This window comes from Siphateles boraxobius, unplaced genomic scaffold (assembly GCF_051911475.1).
Source record: "Siphateles boraxobius isolate OS27281-9 unplaced genomic scaffold, OSU_SipBor_1 86, whole genome shotgun sequence".
Taxonomy (NCBI): Eukaryota; Metazoa; Chordata; class Actinopteri; order Cypriniformes; family Leuciscidae; genus Siphateles; species Siphateles boraxobius.
Genome location: NW_027509215.1, coordinates 1153984 through 1178485, shown reverse-complemented (window position 1 = coordinate 1178485; position 24502 = coordinate 1153984). Strand labels below are relative to the sequence as shown.

General features: G+C 36.4%; 1 protein-coding gene across 1 annotated transcript; it reads left to right on the top strand.

Moving 5' to 3' along the window:
- The first annotated feature begins 13 nt into the window (after positions 1 to 13).
- On the top strand, positions 14 to 10959 carry otomp (otolith matrix protein). Its single transcript, XM_077221799.1, has 10 exons — positions 14 to 32; positions 1971 to 2112; positions 2778 to 2914; positions 3149 to 3251; positions 3799 to 3984; positions 4219 to 4393; positions 5020 to 5087; positions 5533 to 5717; positions 7281 to 7452; positions 9559 to 10959. Exons 2-10 carry the CDS (start codon positions 2034 to 2036, stop codon positions 9567 to 9569), a joined length of 1116 nt encoding a protein of 371 aa, XP_077077914.1. The 5' UTR covers positions 14 to 32; positions 1971 to 2033; the 3' UTR covers positions 9570 to 10959.
- The last annotated feature ends 13543 nt before the right edge of the window (positions 10960 to 24502 follow it).

Here is a 24502-nt window from a genome sequence, read left to right as displayed (position 1 = left end):
AGAGCATTGTGGGATACCACAGTCCGCCGAATGTGAATATCAGTAACAGGAAGCATGCAAAAACAGCATTTGATTATTTTGTAATAATCACGACACATTTCTGTCCCACACAACTTTTTTTTTTAACAAAACCGTTTGGCTTAGCCACACGAAGGTAGAAATTTAGTTAGTCTACAAACATTCTTTCAGTTTTCACTGATAGAGTGCCCAATTTTCTCTTCAATTAATAAAAATACCTGTTTATTAAACACACCCATGTGTCGTTGATTGTCTGTGAGCTATAGTGATGAATTCAATCTATTTTACATCTTGATGCTTCATTCCAAGACGAACATTAGGATATCATTAATATAAAATATTGCCATATAATATCATATATATATATATAGGCTACACACACACACACACACACACACACACACACACACACACACACACACACACACACACACACACACACACACACACACACACACACACACACACATATATATATATATATATAGATAAATAGATATGTATATATATATATGTGTGTGTGTGTGTGTGTGTGTGGGGTGTATATATATATATATATATATATATATATATATATATATATATATATATATCTATCTATCTATCTATCTATATCTATGTATATATATATATCTATATATCTTATATATATATATATATATATATATATATATATATATATATATATATATATATATATATATATATATATATATAATAGCCTGGTCTTACATCACCTATAAGTTTATACTGCCCATCAATTCCATGTAGGCCTATCAGTTTACCTAAAAGTGCATGATCATTTGTATTACAATCTGTTAAAGAGACACACATATCTGCTTCAAGAAAGCAAATGTCCTTGCCATGATAGTCAAGGAGCCAGTGGCCTAACAGTTTTTTGCCTCTAAAATAGCTTGATTAATGGTCATGTCATTTTCTATATGGGGAAAAAAGGATATGGAGTCAGGGACACCAAAGGGCAGGGAGATAAGACGGCCCTCAAGTGGAAATTCCGTTCCTCTCAATATCAAAGATTTTTCATGTATAATCATGCAGTGCAATTTTTGGGGCATTTATGGCATGGGGGTCGATGTTGTGTGGAACGCAGTTGCACTCTGGGGGAAATGCACTTTTGCTCCCCCCGCACCCCCCTTGGCATGCAACAACATGAAAAATAGAGGGATATATCTACTTACTGAATATAGCATTCTGAAGTTAGTAAACACTTTAAAGTCTGACTTTACTGATAAAATATTGTACCGTTAGCCATTGTTGAGCCATTTTGCTGCTGTGAATAAAAAAAAAAAAAATCTTTTGTTTTCTTGCATTTATTAACACAGATTTTTTATGTTTTGGCCACATGTGGACATCACCTTTATAGGTTTGTTTTTGGCTCTGAAATATTGTCTCCTATCTCTTAGCTGACTCGTGTCTCCTTCAATAAAGCATTGATTATGGGGAAGGTGACATGAGAATTAGGATGCAGAGAAGGTATCAAGTGGCCTATATGCTTCCTCAACTGCATAGTGGCACAAAAGAACCTCCTGTTGCCCCTCCATCCATATCTCAAATCAAACTTGGCTAGTTTAGGACCTTTGGTTTAATCGTGAGGGGCTTTAGAAGCTGTCCACAAAAAGCTATTGTATCTTACTTAATTATAACCTCAGAAATGATCTGACCTGCCCGGTGCCAGGTGCAGTGAAGTGTGCAAGAGCTTGCATGCCATGAGGTCCCATTGGTTAAGGAAAGAAACACTAGATGCCCATCATGATCGGATAAGTGGAAAATAGCCTAACTATGTTAGATCTGAAAAAAAAAAAAAGCAGAGAAACTTCAGTAAAGACCTAATGGAAAGTTTTCCCTCCCCTCTTGGTTTCTGAGACTTCTGGGTACCCTAAAACGGGAGCAATATGAGCCCCAAGCCTTTTTTCCTGTCTTTTTCCTTTTTTTAGTTTTACTTCCCACAGCACCCTGTGAGTCTGAGCCCATTTGGAAGGTTACTGTTCATAGTCAGCATGGATCATCCAGGAGGACACCTTGCAGTGGTTCTGTTCTTGCTTGTTCTGGTTTCTATGTCCACTGAAAACAACATTAGTAAGTACTCTATTTATATGTTCTCAGCTTTCTGATCTTGTTATGACATGGCTGGATGTAACATCTTGTTTGGATTGGCTTTCTGCACTGGATAAGAATGAACACAGGATACACCTTGCTTGGAGAACTTCATATAGCAATGATTAGGAAAAGGTTTTGGACAAACTTTACTAAACTTATGTTTCGCGCCTTTTGATCTAAAAATGTATGCTTAAATGCTTAACTGTATTTTTGTAGGAAATATAAATCATGCCTACCTATGAATTTTAATTTATAATTTTATTAATAGTTATTTTAATCAATTAATATAAAGAAATATTATTTATTCATGGAAAAGAAGGATAAATGTAAGACGATTGTCCAGCATACATGGTTACTCATTCGGTACTGTTTGTATCCCAAGTGTCTCCTAATTAAGTTGATTAAGATTGATTTGGTTTGATGAATCTAAAATATAAAATTGTTTTGATTTGTGTACAATTTTTTGGTTACCACTTTTCTACACCTTTTGTCTGACTGTATCATTAATCTTCAATGTGTAAAATATGAATAAAAAACAATGTAAGCAAACTTTAGATTGGTAGTGTGAACAGTTAACAAATATATTTGAAGTTTTCATTCATTTGGAAAAGTATATATTTTGAATTAATACTTTTTCTTTGCAGTCAGATGGTGCACAGTGTCTGATGTCGAAGAGCAGAAGTGTTTGGATCTAGCTGGGAATTCTACAGCCAGGAACATCCGTGGACAACTACTGTGTGTGAGGGGCCAAAGTCCAACTGACTGCATGAAGCAAATTAAGGTAGTAGGAAATTGTTTCCCAAGAAGCAAATCAAATCAGAAATACTGCAAAAAAATGACTACTATTACAAGTTTTATAGATTTAAGATTGAACCTTAAAATTGTGCTAATTTTTTTAATTTAATTGAATTTAAGCTAATTGAATTTTTAAAATTCAATCTTACAGATTGTTTACATGTTTTGATGGAAATGGCTCCATAAATGATTTAGGATAAATTGTCTGTGATTCAAACAGAATGGCACTGCAGATGCCTCAACTATGTATGCTGATGAGATCTACACGGCTGGATTTTGCTATGGCTTAGATGTAGCTGTGGGAGAGTCCTATAATGGTGTGGGTGAGTATTTAAACACCAGTCAAAGATTTGATAAAATCAGTGTTAGGGAAAGTTAATTTGAAAAGTAATGCGTTACAATATCGCGTTACTCCCTAAAAAGTAACTAACTCTGTTACTTTTTATGGAAATTAATTTGCTATGTTACTTTTGCGTTACTTTTTCTCACATCTGGGCTGAGCTTGCTTTTTTGTTTTTTGATAACCAAAAAACGTTCTAAATGTAAAGGCTCTTTCACAGCAAAAGTGAAATGAATAAGCCTCAGGTTGAAGGTACAATAGAAGTACAATAACCATCATGTTTACACAGCGCACACAATGCCTCTGCACCTCTCGATTTCTCTCAACGTGCAGGACAGGATGGCTGTCAGTCAATAATTGGGAAAAAATAACTCAGATATTTTGTTGTACATTTCATGTAATGCATTACTTTACTAGCTACTTGAAAAAAGTAATCTAATTACATACCTCACTTTACTTGTAATGCATTACTTCCAACACTGGATAAAATGTTTTCATTTGATGTCACTGATGTTTTGTGTCTGACACAGATGGCATTAATTATTACGTGGTTGCTTTGGCTCGGACATCATCAAGTGATCTGTCATTGCTGGAGATGCACGAGCGCAGCTCCTGTCACCCAGGGATGCGGACTACAGTGGGCTGGACTGTCCCAATCGGCTTCCTGGTCAACACATCACAGATCAGTGTGGATGAGCAGTGCAACTTTCCCCATGGTTACTGTGCTTTATTTCATCATACTAATAGTAATTCTGTTGATAACAAAAAATCTGGTGTTTTACAAAGTACTTAACATCTGGTTTTACTATTCGTGAGCTGCACATACATACACAAAGTAATGTTTTATGTTTGAAAATTGGAATAAAACTGGTTCACATGCAAACTGAGCTTTTAATTACAACTTTTGGCAGCAATCTGAAAAGGCATATCTTTCTCCCTGTGGTATACAGCGGTAGGGGATTTTTTTGGCTATAGCTGTGTCCCAGGAGTAAAGGACCCAGAACATGATCCCAAGGGAAACAACCCAAGGAACCTGTGTGAGGCCTGCATTGGTGACGAGAACGACCGTCACATCTGCGCCAACAACCCTCGGGAACGGCACTTCGGGGAGGCTGGAGCTCTTAGGTGCTGTATAATCAGAGATGTGAGAGAATGCAAATGTCTCAGTGGAACCATTATTCAAAATATGAATATTATTTGTAAAGCCAGAATATTGGATTGCTTAATGGTTTCTTGAGAACAAACTGCTACAGTATGTATATGTCTATACACTACCAATCAAAAGTTTTGGGTCAGTAAGATTTTTTATGTTTTTGAAAAGAAAATTCACCAAGGCTCCAAATATTTAATCAAAAACATTAATATTGTGAAATATGATTTTTCTTTGATTTTTTTTAAATTAAAAATAATTTAAAATAACTGTTTTCTATTTAATTTATATATCATCTTATTTTATTTTTTCTGTAATAGCAAAGCTCCATTTTCAGAAGATATTATTCCAGTCTTCTGTGTGACAAGATCCTTAAGAAATCATACTAATTTGCTGATTTAGGGCTCATGAAACCTTTTTTTCTTCTTCTTATTATTAGTTGAAAATGGTTGGGTTGCTTAAAGAAGGATGAACAGAAAGTAATTTTTTCTCAGTGTATTGCATCCTTGCTATGTAAAAGTATCAATTTCCAAAAATGTGAGTCATTTTGTGTATATGTTTTTATATGTTATTATATATTATTATTATGTAAAACATGCAGGTGCGTGGCAGAGAATCTCGGGGATGTTGCTTTTGTTAAGCACACTACAGTCTTCGACAACATGCAGGGTAAGTAATGCAGTGCGTAAGAAGAGCTGGTTAAACAGGAGGTCAAAAATGTCCAGATGCAGTAAGGATTTCAAGTTGGTTTCTTATTAAATGGATTTTTTAAAGGAAGTGAAAGAGGACAATTGTAGCCTTTACTTCATGATCTGTATCATGTTTCACTGGCTGACATACACAGGGGGGCAGTATTTCATAACAATGCATCACTTTGTGTGCCTGCTGGGATCTGTGAAACCCTTGTTTAGTCTCAATAAACCCTGTTAGCCAAGTTCAAGGATTGTAGATGCTAGTTTAATAGCATCTATATTGTTTTAAAAAAAATTGGCGTGACTCGCAAGCTTTCTTACTTTATATTTAAAAGTTTAATCCAAATGTTGGATACCATCATGCCTCCTGTTTTAGAAATTTCACCATCTGTAAATAACCTTTGGCTTATTACTTATGTAAGGTAAGAACCAGGAGTCCTGGGCGCTGGACCTGGAGCTGGAAGACTTGAAGCTCTTGTGTCCTGACGGGAGTGAAGCTAACCTGTTCCAACATGAGCACTGCCACCTGGCTGAAGTGCCAACCAATGCTGTGGTAGTACGTTTGGAGGACAAATGCCGCGTTTACAAGTTCTTGGAACGTGTGCAGGTCAGGAGAGAAGGCCACACAGTCACACTTTGGAGTCCAAAAGTCTGAGAACACTTAGAAAATCCAGGATTTTTTGCACTTAAGCCTAGGGAAAAAAGTCAAAGAAATGTATTATTGTGTGAAATGAAGAAGTATTTACAATTCTACACTACTTTTAGTAGTAGTAGTTAAGTCAAAAGGTAGTTTTTAACATCTTCACCTACTTTTTCTAGGTCTAGGGAAATAAAATGTGTAACATTTGACAAAAAATCTAATGCTTATCATTTTTAATGTAGAGAAATTTTATTAAATAAGAACTAGTGGTCTTAAGACGTTTGGACCGCATTGTACTGCACACAAATGCGGTTATTATAGTAAACTAAAAATGAAACCATAAAAAAAAAACATTTTTGTTACTTGAAAAAAATAACTACTTGCAAGGCAACACTTCCCATTTGAATTTAGTTTAACTTGATGTGCTAAAATAACTAAATATAAAACTGAAATAAAAATTGATAAAAACTAATTAGACATATTTTAAAGAAAAACTATTAAAAACGGTTAAAAATGACAAAACACAAAATTAGTAACAATTTAACTACAATTTAAAATGAAAACAAAAACAGAAAAACTGATTCAATAAAAACTATAATAGTGTCTCAATGATACAAAAATAACACTGCCACACACACACACACACACACACACACACACACACACACACACACACACACACACACACACACACACACACACACACACACACACACACAAACACACACACACACACACACACACACACACACACACACACACACACACACACACACACACACACACACACACACACACACACACACACACACACACACACACACACACACTCACACACACACACACACACACACACACACAATAGAAATGCCACGGATTATATAATGACATTTGTACTGCCAGACAGTTTCACAGTCTGTAGATAGCAGGTTTGATTCACTTTTCATTACATTATCCATGAAATAATATAAAAACAGTAAAATAAATAAATAAAAAAACAAGGAAAAAAAGAACAAGAAATCCCATTTGTACAATACAGAGCATAAAAATCTCATTGGAAATATTGTTCCAGCACATTAGCGGTCAACGGTATGATTAAACGAATCCTGCCAAAACCTATATTAACAATGGTATCTCTGAACGTCTGGAGTATTACACAGATTACATCAGGCTGACTTATACATTCAATACATCCAGCCTGAGCCCTGTGGTGGTCATTGATTTTCACAAGACACCGTCTTACATTACAGTGTGTCATTAGGGGTGGATGAGACTACATTGAGCTCCATTCTACAATCCCATAGCAGGACTAGCACGCACGCACACACATACTGAGCAAACCACAGTGCAAGATGTGAGCAAAGATTGTCGAGAACATCCAATATTTGAAAATGAAACAAAATATGCATGTACATATTTCAAACTAACTCCCACTCCTGTCTTTTATTTGCTTTGCGACTAGTATTCCAGAAATTCCATTTGATTGCATTTTCTCTTTCTTATTTTATTTGACGTGTTTCTGTCTTCTAGAACGCATTTGCTAATGCCACTGAAGGATTCTCTTTGTTCAGCTCGGTGAATTATGGGCAGCCTGATGTGCTGTTCAGCGATTCCACCAAAAAGCTGCTGCGTGTTATGGGGACCTACACTTCCTGGCTGGGGCCCAGTTACACCACTATTCTGAAGGCGTTCGAGTGTGAAGGTACAGTGATTGGAGCACTGCTGTTATACAGTTATTGTGTTATGCAAACATCAATATTGTAAATGTTTCATTAGGGGCTTATAGTCATAGTGTAATTTTATGAAACCAATACATTTCTTATTTTTTATGGAACATTGCAGTGTTCATAATAAAATTATTTATTTGAGCACATCTTTTTTTTCCCAAGTGCCCTCATAATCTTTAATCAAAATATCTCCCCTTCCCTCCCACAACATCATCTCTTCTCTTCACTGATGATATTTTTACTGGCGGGAAGGCGGGACAACCTGTCACTCACATTGAGTATGTGTGAGCTTGTTTCCATCACAGAATAAAAAAAATAAAAGAGGTAATCCCGACATTTTCGCGACACAATTCAGACTTTTTTGTATCACAATTGCGAGTTATAAACTTCAGAATTGCATGATATAAACTCGCAATTGCGTGTTATAAAGTCAGAATTCCAACATATAAACTCGCAATTGCGAGAAAAAAGTGAGAATTGCAAGTTTATTTCTTACAATTGCGAGTTTATATCTCTCAATTCTGACTCTTAACACACAATTACAACTTTAATTCTGAGAAATAAAGTCAGATTTGCGAAATGTAAACTCGCAATTGTTAGATAAAAAGTCGCAATTATCTTTTAAAATGTTTTATTCTGTGGTGGAAACAAGCTAACATACATTAGATCACAGCAATGGACAATTTTCACTTTTTCGGGGTTCTCAGAAGCGAAAGTCGTCATAGTTGAGTAAATGTCCATAATAGTGAACGGGAGATGACAGCAAAAATATTTTTTGAATTCCCATTTGCTCCAAAAGCAAAAGAAAAAAAAATCCATTGTAACTTACCCACGAATCTCCGAAAGAGGGGAAAAATACCGAGAGATTGATTACAGCAGTCAGAAGAGAGAATGATGTGAAATTTGCCGTCACTCCCTTGTATTATAAACACCCTTGCAGCAGTTAATTCAGTATTTTTTTTTTAATAAACTGCCAAGGTAATATAACACAAAGTGTAGCATAATAAATATATTCTGATTTAAAAAACAATATATATGAAAAACTTTACTAGTCACTTTACTATCAGTCTGTGAAAAGGGTCCATTGCCAACCACAACAATCCAATCAATTCCCGCCCTTCCGTGTCATACCGATTTTAAGGGAATACTTAAGATGTTAGTGAAGGTGCATCAAAATCATAATTTACATACGCATTAAAGGCGCAGTACCATTTTTATTCTTTAGTGCTATAACTTTAAGACTAATGTAAAGGCCTTCTGAATATTAAGTATCATTTTGGACTGAGGTTTTGAGTTCTGAAAGCATGTTTGCAAGGAATGTTATTCACCACTGCATCATGAATCTCTCTCAAATTAATTCTCCTATTTATAAAGCCTTATGCCTTTATTGAAAAAATAAAACATTACAGATACAGACTTTTTTGGGGGGATCAGTATAAATTAATATTTTTATTTAATAAGGATGCATCATATTGATCAAAAGTGACAGTGAAGACATTCATAATGTTACAAAAGATTTATATTGAAATAAAATCCTGTTTTTGAGCTTTCTATTCATCAAAATATCCTGAAAAAATGTCTTGAACACCAAATTAGCATATTAAAAGCTTTGTCATCACAGGAATAAATTACATTTTTAAATATATTAAAACAGTTATTTTAAATTGTAACTGTATTTCACAGTATTACTGTTTGTATTGTATTTTTCAATCAAAAACATTTAAAAATCTTACAGACTCCAAATCTTTTAGCGGTAATGTCACATGTCATGCGATTCTTCGAAATGGTGAACATGCCACTGTCCTACCCCTAATGTTTGCATTATATATATATTTTTTTATTTATTTATTTATTAGCATTTTCCCTATTTTTCATAATGGGATATAAGCTGTCCATGTAGCAGATGTGTAAAGATGACCTTCATTGTACACATGAATTAACTCTGGTCGCTCTCTCTTGGTCTCTCTCTTGGTCTGTCTCTCTTGGTCTGTCTCTCTTGGTCTCTCTCTCTCTCTCTCTCTCTCTCTCTCTCTCTCTCTCTCTCTCTCTCTCTCTCTCTCTCTCTCTCACACTCTCTACAGGTTTGTGTTGATCTGACGAGGAAAGAGGAAACGCTCTCACACTCCCCCTAAAGCACTCTGTGTAAAGTGTGCTCCTTTCGTATGCTGAACATCAGCCAGCTCTTGCCTGTGTTTTGTAGTACTGTTATTACTGTTCTGTTCTCGCAATCTTTGTATGGCTTCATCTGATCACATTTTCTTCACCTATTTGCCGCTAAAGCTAAGTTCCTGCCATGTGAAAAATACAAAAATAAGCGCAAAAAGACCTAAACTTCTATGCAAAAAAAAAAAGACCTGGAGGGAAACACACCGCAAACCATGAAGGGTATTTTGCATTGACCGTTGTTAGTTAATCCATGCCATTCTTTACAGTTCAACCGAGGGATGCAAAGTTTTCTGAGCACAAAACACATGAGGTCTGCATTCAGGGCCAAAGCATACTCTACGCAAGTACATGAACACAATTGATTTTAGTTAAACAAGTTTGATTTCACATGTTAATGTTTTTCTTTATGCATCAGACTAAAAGTATGTGTTGTATTCAGTGTTGCTGTAGCTTTTACAGATCAACTATACCCCTGAAAAACGTCATGTCTATTTTAATGGCACAGACTATAGAATTTAAATACTGAATGCAAGAGAACATTCAGTACGTACACTGCAAAAAAGTGATTTTCTGAAAAATGAAATTCTTCAATCAAGATACATGAGAAGGAAATTTACAAGATATTAACTCTTTCTTTCTGAAAAATGTATGAAAATTAAGGGAGTTTAAGCTTAAAACAAGACAAAAATCTGGCAATGGTGTAAGTAAAATAAACTAATTTCCAAGAGAAAAGAGGGTTTTTTTTTCATACCCCATTGGCAGATATTTGTTATTGTTTTAAGCATTAACTCACTTATTTCGAATTTTTAAAAATGTATTATTTCCAGAAAATAAGTCTTAATATCTTATGTAATCTGATGTATCTTGATTTAGCAAATATTTAGATATTTGGAATGGAAAACAAAACAAAAATACTAAGTAAGATATATTTTTTGCCGTGTCCATATTCAGTCATATTTGAGTTTGCGTACTTGCGCATAATATGTATCTGACTGTTTGATAATGCCTTTTAACTTGAATATTCACATTCTTTGTTTATCTAAAACTCGCAGTGTGCAGATATCAAGGAATTAAAAATTAGAGGATATAACTAAGTTTATTACATAAATAAATACTCAAAGTAGCACATAATAGGACATTAAAACTTTTAAAGGTGGACAGATTTATGGTTGGTTGTTACATATCAGGTGCTTTAACGGTGCTGTTTCCTGACCCTTCAAGGTTAAAAAATACCAACTTGAACTACTGTGTAAATAGTCATGTCACTCTTAGATTTATAGAGCCTTCTCTTATTAATAAAAATCCATGTTGTCAAACATTTGCCTTTCTTTTTTTTTTGCATTCTAGCCAACATCAACTCCATGACTCTAATGAACTCATCCAATAGGCTGCATTGATGCTGATGCGTACACACTAGTGTGTGAATGCTGATGTATTATTAATGACAATAGCGTCTCGTATGAATTCATAATGAGCTGTCTATGGCATTCTAACACTGCTAATGAACATTTGAAAATTTGATTGCAGGTTAATTGAGGATTTTGTGCCAATGTCCTTGAAAATGTTCATCAGAAGTTTGTACGCACACACGCTCACATAATTATTGTCTCTCTCTGCGTTATCAGTAGATGTTTCATCATTTATTTATCTTGAATACAAGTTTAATTATCTTGTCTCTCTCTTAGGCTTTGCAGCACGCCCTGCTGCTTTACGGAGCCTATGATTATTAAGTCATTAGTGCATAAATAAAAATGTCCAAGTGAAAAGTGGACTTGAACTGTCTCAGTTGCCACACTGCGTGCCACACAAAGAATAACAATTACCAATGAAAATGTAGATAGAGGGAAAACATTTTTGGTTTAAGAAGGAAGTTTTGATGGTACCAGATGGTCATACAGCTCATGCATTGAGTGGGTCTGTTTAGGAACACGGGCTTCATTAATCTGAGATGTAGATGACGCTCACCAGCAGTAGTGCAAGATGAGCCAGTCATCACTACTGCTGTGACTGCAGCTTATGTCATTAACACAGACACAAGTTAATGAAGTCTGAAGCCTTTTAATCCATTTGTATGCTGCTTTCTGCAAGTATACATCCTCTATTAATCACTACAGACATTTAATACTTGTGTCAAAACTTTGTTTGCTTTATTGTCAATGACTCAGTAAAGCCTTAAAGGGAGTTTACACTGACAAAAATTCTGTTGCTAATGGGGCTGCAAACCTGCCATACCAGACAGTCTTTTGTTTTCAAAGAGAGTTGCTGATTTAAAAAAAAATTTACTTTATACAAATGAGCAGCGATGCAACACTGCAACTACCAAACGAGAGCACAGACTGTGAAGTCAATGCGTATACTAGTCAGGCAACAGTATAATTTAATCGCTTTAATTGCTGTCAGTGTAAACAAGGCTTAAACTTGCAGAGCAAAGGTAAAAGGATCTTCTTTGGTCTTTTGAAATATAAGTTCAGTCAGGACCACTATCGTCAAATACGATTGACAATTAGCATACAGTTTGGATTGGAGGTATGGTTCTGTTCTGGGCAAGATCTCCCTCCATGCAGTCTAGCATGGATAAGAGCAGGGAGAGCAGCAATAACCCTCCATAGGATAAACAGAACAGAACCAACATGAATGAATGCAGATTAATTCAAGATTTTAAAGTACAACATAATTTGAGAATTAATTCTGATTCAAGGGGAAATCCAAATCCTGACTGGGTGAGAGGAGGAGCTGGGGATGGAGGAGGGTAATTGGCTCCTGAGAAACGCGATGGCTGCTGATAATACTGAAGGAGTTTATATATGTATACAGGGATAGGTGTCGTATTCCTAGATGTGGATCAGCTAAGAGTCAGCTGATGCGAGCTTGACTAAGATGACCTGCCAGAACTGACGCTACGCCTGATAGTATTACTACATTACTAAAGTGGTTTATAGAATATTAACTATTTAAAGCGTCAAAGTGGTTGCTGCGTAACTGTCAATGGAGGGACAGAAATCGCTCAGATTTCATCAAAAAAAGATTTTCATTTGTGTTCCGAAGATGAACGAAAACCTTATGGGGTTGGAACGACATGATGGTAATAATGACAGAATTTTCATTTTTGGGTGACGTCATGACACAAAAGTTTGTGTTCAGAAAAACTGAAACAAAAAGAAAAATATTTAATATCCTTAAGGGCACAAAGCCTTTTTAAATTTAACATATCCCTTTTAAATCATTGATCAGCACAGAGACATCAGTATTATTGTTTCATAATTATGTCTTTCGTTAAAACAGTTTGTTCCCTTCTAATACATAAACACAATACACATAGACTTCAGTGATTGCATATCAGACTCTTGTCCAGTCCAGAGAATAATCTGGCACCTGCTAAAGTAAAGGATTAGGCTGCGGGCAGCTTCACTCTTTCCTTCAGGATAATCTTTCCCTGCATGGGCATGACGGGGTCTCAGGTACCTCACATCTCTGCTCCTCACAATCCCTTCGATCACGTTTCAGGCTTATCCTGGTGGCTGGGGGCACTCCTGAGAGAGAGGGGGTCTGAAGGGGTCAAATGGACACAATCTGGATACAGAGATGTGATCAGTCATGCACAGTCACACTCAATGGCAGCGTTCACTCTCACACTCAAACTGAGAGGCCATGGTCAAGAACAAAAATAGCTGAACCTCCTAATAATTGATTTTTTCTTTCTGTCAAATGTTCCTAAACTGCAAAAATGTGTGTCCCAAGAGAAAGCATTTGAGTATTTCAAAAAACTAGCGTCATTATTATCATTATTATTATTAAATCATAGATTTTTCAACATAGCTATTTTAGTTTGAAGGAAGCCTATAGCGTTAGAAACAAAGACGCTTGTAGGCTACTGAACAGTAGTCGTCTGTAGCCTACAATCAACAAGTCCGATTCGGGAATAAATTACTCAATTGAATCGGTTCTATTTAGTGAATCGGTTGAACTCGTCTGAATCTTGAAATCGTATTAGTTCGTATCGATTGATTCACTCACCTAACTGCTCATAGACCAGCTAGTTCCACTCTACTGTCCACAATAAATAACCGTAAATATCCAGAAATTTATTTTACAACTGATACAGTGTTATTTAATATTATACGGATAGTTATATTATAGATCTCTCAGGAAAACTCTCTCGAATCAACCCGCAGACTCGCTCTTGTTTCAAACAAACGGAATTGGCGCAATCTTGCCTCTCAGCTGTCCATTGTTGCGAAAATGACATCAGAGGATTTCACCAGAAATATTAAGCTATTACTGTAACATTGTTGCAGTGCTTGTTTTGTCGACAGGGCGAATGTTTTGTATACGTGATTGATTATTTTTTCGTAGTGGAAGCTTGACCATAACATTTGGCGCTTTTCCACTGCATGGTACGGTACGGTTCGGTTCGGTACGGCACGCTTTGGCGCTTTTCCACTGCATGGTACGGTACGGCTCGGCTCGGTACGGCTCACTTGTGGCGCTTTTCCGCTGCATGGTACAGTACGGTACGGCTCGCTTTAAATGGTACCACCTCTGTCGAGGTTCCAAGCGTACCGTACCGATAATAAAATGTGACGTAGTTGCACTGTAGATCACTGATTGGTCAGACAGACAGAATCGTCACTACCAGCGTCATTGTATTTACGAGACATCAAACCCGCTAGATTTAAATAGCCAGTTACAGCCACCGCTGTAGCACCTGTTTTAAAACTACTTGCTTGACTTGCTTGAAGAAAAAAAACTTCCAAAAAAGAAATGGCTGAATCGTGGTCAGTGGACGAGAAGCGCAGACGTCCCTCTTGTTGGTTGCAGAGGAGCGGATAAACTATAACGATCAGTCATAATCCCACCCACTTTGAAGCGGTACTAACTGCAGTGGAAAAGCAAACGAGCTAAAGCGAACCGAGCCGAGTCGTACCACGCAGTGGAAAAGCGAAGTGAGCCGAACCGTGCCGCGCCGAGCCGAACCGTACTGAGCCGTACCGAGCCGTACCATGCAGTGGAAAAGCAACAATTATGTCTGCGTTTTGTGTGTGAACGACTTAGGCCCAAATGGTAAAACCGGACTGACAACCGTTTTCTTCTGCTGTGTGAATGTAGCCATTGAAAACACAAACTGACAAAGTAAACAGACAGTGAGTCATAATTATATCTGGATTGAAGGGAGGGAAAGAGAGACGGCTGTGAAGTCATGATGATGGTAGCTTTGATTACAGTCTCAAAGAGGGACACAGGATTCAGCCTGGTGACTGACAGGAGAGGGGAATGAAGCAGTGAATTATAGAGAAAGAAAATGAACACCCCCACATGATGGATCCACAGGACAGCTACTATTAAGTCTGGTGGCTATATTAAAAACGAGCAGAAAATTAGATGTATAGACATATAGTGATCAAGGTATTTTTGTACTCTTCAAGGAAAACACTTTTCCCCCTGTTTTTCTGATGCCCTAAATTATACTGAAGATTTCCACAGGCACTTTAATGTAGGCTACCAAGGCGTGATTTCTATTTAAATTAACATATTTAAACTTTTTGTTAACATATTAATGGTCACATTAAAACTGTTTTGGAAACCTTTTACTGTTTAATATATTTTTGCTACTTTGTCTTTTTTACGTTTAGATTTGATTGATTTAGTCTTGTCACAGACACAAACTTTTTATGTTGCAATATTTATTATGAATTAACTATTATGACTGTCCCTCAGGCATAATTTCCAGTCCGTGAAGATGATGCAGAAGTGTGTGAAGAAAATAAAGAATCAAGGTAAATATAACACATTGAAATTATTATTAAAGTATTAAAATATTTAATTGTGTGGATGTATAGTCTTAATGTAGCCCCACCCCTTTTCAGTCTTGCGGATTGTAATTTCACAGCATGAAGGTACGATCTTGTTTTAAAATCTTCCCGGTCTACTGACATTTATTATGACATCCGCTTCAAACTATGCTCATGATAACCGTCGTTACCTCTACAATAAGTAAATCCAGTTCACAAGCTAATTACTCTTCGACAGTGATGCCATAGAAATATACAGAGCTACCGCAAAAACGGAAGTTCAAACACAAAATTATAAATATAACTGTGCGCTTGTTTCTTTGGTGCATAAGGTAAATAAGTCATACAATTCTAGCTATGAAATTAACTTTAAAAAATATATAAATTGCATCACCATCATTTCCATAACACAGTCAATGTAGTGGAAATGACAATGTGATGTTAATGACTTTCAGAAAAAATTATATACTGATGCTTACACTTTCAATGGTAGGACAAAGTGAAAGGAGCAATGCTAACACAACAAAACTCAAAGCAAGCATTCTGCTCAGAAAACTTGAAATTCTCACATAATTCCCACTCTTACAGTAGTTCTCCTCAGACCACCCATGGGGCCATCGGTTCGAGTCCCCTGAGGGCGCAAGCTGGTTCCTTTCGCACAAAGCCAGATCTGTGTAGAGTAGATTGCAAAGAGGCCCTGTATTTGGCAGCCGTCTTGCCAAAGCACTTTGCTTCACAGACCTTTCAGGTACCCTTGTGCAGTGATCCTCTCTTGTGTGGGAGAGAACTCTGGCCTGCTAGTGTACCCAGGCTCACCATTACCTCAGTCAGGCTCTGGCTTCAAAAAAGGAGCCAGAAGAAGGTTTAACTCCTCTATATTACAGCTTCAGGTCAGGCAGATACAGTATACGTATACACTACATGGCGATGCGTGTGAAAGTTATTCTGCCCACACCCCATGCCTGCTCCGTCCCCGTCACACATCATTTCAGCTGAAGTGCGGGGTATGATAAGGGATGCATGTACGATTGAATGTGACTGACACAGGATTTTCTCCATCCGGTAAGTTGAGCTCCTGCGCTTATCAAAGAGCTCTTGTTGGATGTGTAATGTATCAGTTACAGCAAACAGGCCAGCTACACCTGACCCTCAGCTTACACACACACACACACACACACACGCGCGCACACACGCGCATGCACGCACGCACGCACGCACACACACACCCTTTATACTGAGGCTTTTAGCTAAGATGACACAGCAGGGGATGAGGGGTGAGTGGCTATTTGATTGATTAATGGATTAACTATTTGTTAGCTGGTTGGGATTGATTGATTGATTTTCAATTAGGGCCAGAATCGAATTTCCGTGAGGGAAACAGCAGTGCTTTCAAGGCAGTAAGAGAATAGTGTTAAAGTTCTAGGTAAGATTAGGTTTCGGTCTTTGGTGTGGTGTAAATGAAATGCCATATCAGAGCTGCTTTGCCATTCTTTACACTCAGCACAAGTCTTGTTTTCATTCAGCTGCCCACAGGAATCAAGGGCGGATCGATCTTGATATATTGATATTTCCGGGTTTTTTTTAAACAAGTGAATTCATTATTTTTTAAATGTGACAGTGGATATGCATCATCAGAGCTAAAATTCACAGGTCAGAGCTAATTTGTTTTTATAGATGGGCCCTTTACTAGATTGTCTCTTGAAAAGGCTCAGGATAACATTCTTAGTGTTCCCCTTTTGACGATGGCCCTGTTTATCATAAACTTAAAAATGGAAAAAAAATGAACTGTGTTAGCAGATAGTTGTGTATAATAGCTATTTGTTTGTTGAAGTTGAGGTCTCACAATTGTCTGTTTATTTATTCGTAGAGATAACATCTATAAGACTTTTTTCCTCTCCGGAAAACAAAAGAACATATTTTGAGAAGTGTTTTTTATTTTTGGTCCATACAAAAAAGTCCATATCAGTAATCATTTACTTCTGTCGTTACTGCTACGCTAATAAGGAATAGCATTCTTTCTTTTTTGTACAAAAAAAGAGAGACATAATAAAAGAAAAATCCTGCTAGCGATCGTCATTTTAAAGCTTATTCTTTTCAAAAGCACACTGTTTGCATATTTATATAACAGCTGGTGAACATGGTAATTTCATGTCTGGGTTTGAAAAAGGTACATCAGTCAGCTGTTTGTCCTCCTGCAACACTTCGGCTATAAACAGAGACATTAAATGAGATTAAACACAATATGAGTATAATTGAAGTGAGCCTTGAAGTATGTTATGAATGATGCAGGATCATGGTTAATATAAGCCAGGTACACAACTCATCCAGCTACTGCAGGATGAAAATTGACACATGACAACATGATGTAGAGTAGTTATACATCAAATGTCATGGCTGTAGTCAGGAAATGCATGTCCAAGGTACACACACACACACACACACACACACACACACACACACACACACACACACACACACACACACACACACACACACACACACACACACACACACACTCTCTCTCTTTTGGAATGTGCAATATTTTCCACCTGCCTGAACTCATCATTAGCACTATGGTAATTGCTTGGATCTTAGATAGCTCACTCATTACAGGACTCAAACAATCCTGAATCCAATTAGAGATATCGTCCTCTTATAAAAATGTAACTCTCTTATGAATCCACAGGTACAGTTGGTACAGATGTCATATCACACATTTATTGAATTAATCTAAACTAAATTAGAGACTCATGATCAAAGACATACATAATTTACCTTCTGTATTTGCACGTTACCTTCTGTGTAACAATACGACACAGTCTTTAAAAAAAAACACTGGTTAAAACTTAAAAATTATATAAAATATATTTTTAAAATAAGGATTTTTATAAATGCTGTTCTTTCAAAAAATTCCGCAGTTTTCGCAAAAATACTGCATAAGATTTATTTTTATGAGCACCAAATCAGCATATTAGATTGTTTTCTGAAGGATCACGTAACACTGAAGATTGAAGTAATGGCTGCTGAATTCAGCTATGCCATCACAGAATGAATTTAAATAAAATAAATCAAAATAGTTATTTTATATCATAATTATGTAATATTTCCCAATATTACTATTTTTACAGTTAAATACTGCTGAGATGAAGCCTCTTTAGCTCACTTCTGCTTATTTATAAGCTATATTTGCAGGTGCAGTACAGCAAACACTTATCAAAACGTCCTATTATGCCAAGTGCTCCAGATGTTCACACACCTCCCCCTGTGACTGCATGCTCATCTCATCTACATAATTATATATGTCACAAATTAGACTGACATTTGCATAAGACTACAACTCAATCAGGCCTGTGAGCTTTGCATACCAGAAATATTAGGCGGTTAAATACAGGTTTTCCAGTGAACTACAGATCCTCATTAGGGCTTTAGAAAATGAATATAAGAAATATGAGGCTTTAAATAACTCTAATCACTAGGTGGCGCTATTTCATCGCTCTGCATCTCTGCAGGTGATGGACATGCCTGGCTCTGCTCAGCAGCACCATAATGATGTTACATGTCACAGGCATTTGTAGACGTATCACTGTGTACAATTTATCAACACACACACTGTCATTCTATCTGCCTCCGCCTGAGTACTGTCACAGAAGCTCAACCAAACAGCCACCAACCACATCCTTAAGGGAAATAAGACAAATGTCAAGCAGACGTGTGTGTGGAAGCACAAACTGATATATCGCTGAAATCACGGCCTGCCCACAGACTACAGAGTCAAGCCAAAGAAAATCTGGCCGGTAATGTTGGTCTGTAGGAGTGTTTAAGGATTTAGAGCAGTAACGTTGATGAGTGCACTAACAGCAGGAAATTGAGGGCGGCAGGGGAGAGAGGACTCAGTGGAGGGGAACACAATCTCCCACTGCCCGACAGATGACTTGCTGAGTCTCGCCTCCTCATTACCATCTCTGTCTCTGTCAGGGTGTGTGTGTGTTTGTGTGTTTTTGCATGTAAGGCCATAAACTAAAAGCCTCAGCTCTTTTCAGGTCTTGCTATAGTCAAAAGATTGTTATTTGAAAGAAGTCTCATTCGCTTACCAAGGCTGCGTTTATCTGATGGAAAAATTCAGTTAAATCAGTAATATTATTGTGAAATATTATTATTTAAAAAAATTCTATTAAAATGTACTTATTTCTGTGATTTCAATTTTCGGGAGCCATTACTTCAGTTTTCAGTGTCACATGATCCTTCAGAAATTATCCTAGTTTGGTGCTCATTTATCATCAATTATTATTACTGCTCAATTATTAATAATGAGTCTTATTATGATCAATGTTAAAAAAACGTTTGTGGAAACTGTGATACATTTTTATAAGGATTTTTTGAAGAATAGAAAGGTCAAAAGAGCAGCATTTATTAGAAATATTGATCATGTGTAACATTATATGTCTTTACTGTCTCTTTTGATCAATTTGTTGCTTCCTTACTGAATAAAAGTATTATATTAATTTTTTTACCTCAAATTTAGCCTTTTCCACTCAGCACTTTCACTAGCCACAATTTTGACATCGATACTATTAGAAAAACTGCCATATAGATATTTTCCATATCATAATTTGACAGCAGGTATATTAGGCTGCTGTCACTTTAAGACCTGATGCACTGATCCATATACTGTTACACATGCCTTTTCTTTCTCACTGCCTTTCACTGTTTACATCAACTTAAAAAATAACTGACTGTGTTTACATGAATACTCGCCAAGACTGACATTTTGACATTATTTTATGTGAATAGAGGGAATGCACGTGACGTCACCGTTGGCCGGAGTGACTGCGGTTACGCCCACAAGTGGCAAAAAGACTGAGCGACAGCATTGGTTTTCAGCGTGAAAGCTGCGGAAAAACACAACAAACGCATCTAAAACGGGAAAGAGCTTTGAGACTGACTGTACAACTAGATTTGACAAGAAATATGAGGAATATTTTTACAGACTACCTAAAGCTAGAACAGAGAAGCAAATAGATCGCTGCAATTCATAGAAACAACTGGACTCCAGGCAGCGAAAGGTGGATTTGCAGTTATCATTTTTGTGTCAATTGCTGAATTTAGTGGTAAAATCATTCTCTATATATTGTGTTATATATCGCAGTGACAACTCATCAATCAAATATTTACTACTGTATATTCTGTATAATTTGACATTTTTAAATAAACACTGACAAAAAACTATACAAGTTTTAAGTCTAGACGATATGATGATATATATAACATTGATATAAGTGATCACCTTGATTTAGACCTGCCTATATTGTATTTATATAAAGCGTTCACAGGCAAATTTGCTGTATGTATTTCCCTGGTGTCGAAATCAGGCACATATAAATGTTAGGAAACACGATTCCTGGCTGCATGTTAATATCCATGGATCACTGGATCTTTAGTAAGTTGTAAGGAACACTATATTGAGTCCAATCTTTAGTTTAAACTGACAATCGTTTGTTTTACTTGCGTTTTCGCAGTTTCCCCTATTAAATCCAGTCACGCAGCTGCTCTTCTGCCACTCAGTCCGGCTGAGGGGGCGTGTTCCGGCGGGAAAGTGACGTTAATGCATTCCCTCTATTGACTGTTTAAGCGAATATAAGCAGCGAAAAAGAATTTATGTGATCAAAAAATCTGCGAGAATGGTTAATATCAAGCCCTGCCCTCAAAAATTAAGCAGCAAAAAAGATGGTCAACATTAATAATAATGAGAAATATTTCTTGAGCTGCAAATCAGCATATTAGAATGATTTCTGAAGGATCATGTGACACTGAAGACTGGAGTATTGATGCTGAAAATTCAGCTTTGCCGTCACAGGAATAAATGTGTACATTTTAAAATATTGTAAGATAATAAAAACCCACTTCTTTTAAATTGTAATAGCATTTCACAATATTACTGTATTTCTACTCAAATAATTGCATCCTTGCATCTGACACTTCTTTAAAAACATACAAAAATCTTAATTATTCCAAACTTTTGACTCGTAGTGTAGACTGACGGGCATATGTTGGCAGGCAGACACAACTCCCACAATCCACTGGATTCCATTAAGTGTAGCACACTTCAGTATTGGTGAATCATGTAGCTTTTTGCTTGGTTACACCCTGTATTTCGTGTGCATTATTGTGAAATGAAGTATAAGAGAGTGTGCAAATGTGGTCAGTTAGATGGAATGATTAATGTACAATTTTGTGGGATGATTTGCATAATCAATACTCAACCACATTCACTCAAATGAGAGAATCAATATCACTTTGGGAGCCAAAGCATGCTGTTTAAACATGATTATTACACATTATGGGTCAAACAAAGCATGATCATATAAAAGTATAACATGGAAAACTTGTGGTTGTTTCACAAGCTGAACCACATAAAGACCATTTTCATAATGGATTTCTTTCTTTTGTGTGGGGTTCTAACTCTTCCAGTTCAGATCCGTGCTCTCTCTGTCTTTTCCACGACGACTGTCTAATTCAATTAGAATCGTGCAGAGTGGCTCTGCAGTATTTCGGTCTGCTGATTTACTTTGCTATTCACGGGCGGCTTCATTCTAAGAGCTCAAACTCTGAGAATGAGCCGATCCCAGAGGACAATTTTATTGCTCAGAGTTTTCTTGACTTATATTTAATATCAACTTTGTCTCACATGTTTCTACTAAAATTCCTTGGGAGAAATAAAACAAATGAGACAAGTGTAGGCAAACAGTAAGAGTACAGAGCTACAAAATGAAAGTGGATTATTATAGCTCAGATATTTTGCTCTACGACAAATTTAATGAGAAATATGAATTCATACAGAAATCTAACTTTTGATTACAGACTTTATTATCTAAACATTACAATTTTCATCAATTCATGAGTGTGTATTTGAATAGGAAAATGAATTGGCTGAACTGCCAATTCACAACAGTTACACAACATATGAATGTAATGTGTGTGTTTTTTTTTTTTGCAAAGCTATTATTCTTGACTAATTGTATCCATTTGTTCCCTGAGATTTACCAAATTTTCACAACTGATTAAACATTTCATTTCGTTTTCATTTCAGAAGCTAAGTGCTGTCAAAACAATTATTACAAACATCAAAACATACTTCAATTATGCCATATTGAACCACAAAATGTCCACATTGTTTTCAGGTAGTTTTATAAAAGCCAAACAATGGTAACACTTAAGTTTATAGTCCAATTCTCCCTATTAACTACAGCAGTCAACTTTTGAAGTGGTTCAAAACCTTTCATCAAAATTATATATGAATTTTGAACAATACCCATTCTTATTTTAGGACAACTTTGATCCACTTGACAACTGACAAATGTTTACAACTGTAGTTGCTTATTATTAGCATGTGTATTGGCTGTTTATTAGTTCTCGAAGCACATATTAATGCATGACAATATTCTACATCTCTTAATCCTACCCAATCCCCACCCAATACCTACAATTAACAACGACCTTACTAAGCAATACGCGGTAATTAGTTTATAGAGGCAAGAGTCTTGTTTAATCCCACCGGTCACATTTGTGACCACATCTTTTTTCTTATTTCTGGAAGCTCTAAAAATGTTGTTATTGGCTTTGGGGAAGAAATTCAACTTTTAAATGAAAAAAAAAATAGATTTTCTTGATTAAAATCTATTAATGTCATGTGACTAGTGTGAAAGGTCACATGACGAGATCTTTCGAGTTTACTTCCTGCTTACACATCTAGAAGAAGATGTCTTCCTCAAACTACTACAAAAAATAGTATGTAAAACATATGAATTAACAGGTAGAACTATCATATTTTGTACACATATTCTTTAAAGGGTCTACTACTGATATATTTTGAGAATTATACTCCTGCATATATATTTTGCTTGTAAGACGTGTAAATTTGTTAACGGTCACACATTTGACCAGTAGTTTAACAAAGTGCTTCAATTGAAAATACAGGTTTTGGCTGTTAATCCTACACTGAACGTATGCCACACCTGTGAGGTGGATGGATTATTTCGGCAAAGGAGAAGTGCTCACTAACACAGATTTAGACAGATTTGTGAACAATATTTGAGAGAAATAGGCTTTTTGTGTACATAGAAAAAGTCTTAGATCTTTGAGTTCAGCTCATGAAAAATGGGGGCAAAAACAAAAGTGTTGCGTTTATAATTTTGTTCAGTGTAGTTATCAGTATCCCAGAAACTATCAATGTGTTGGACCTTCTAGATGTACGTGACCCCCCCAAGTGTTGTGTGTAGCAAACAGAGGCAATTGAAAGTAACTGTGATAGTGATGGCTCAGATAGGGAATACCAGGGTGAAACGGCCCATTTGCCAGATAGACTATTGAATGACGATGCAGAGGTGAACTATCTGGAGGATTAGGCAGATGTTCAAGAGAACCAATTGGTGTGCCCCACACATGACCACAAACAACCCCTTCTACAACGTACGCCCCATCTTCAGTGCATTGAATGAGTGCACACACATCTCCCTGAAACTGGCCTAGGACAGGGCCCAAGTGTAGTTATGGTCTGGCCCATAGGGGTCTAGCCGAACAAGCAGAAGTTCCTCCAGGGTGTAAAGTTGTACATGACCTTTTCACCTCACTAAGCCTCCTTCACGAAATGACAAAACGAGGTATTGGATGTCTTGGAATGTGTCGTGTAAATAGGTCTAATTGAAGAATTTGTATGAATTCTGACTATGGTGTTTCCCACTGGTCACTTTTGTGACCGAGTATAAAACCTAATATTTCAACATAAAATCAAAGAGGGCATAACGTTTGAGTGTTAGGGAGGTCTAAGGAGTAAAATGCATGTACTCTAATTGCAAGGAAAAAATGTGGGATTAAACAGGTTAATATTGATAATTGTAATAAAATATTTAAAGGATTAAAATGATTTAAAATAAAATTGAATTTAATATATATAAATATAAAAATAAATTACATTTGTATTGATTGCATTTCAAATCTTGATTATTAATATGATCAAATTGTGTAAATATACAGTATGTTGTGTGAAAACATTTAGGCCTATAGGTGATATATT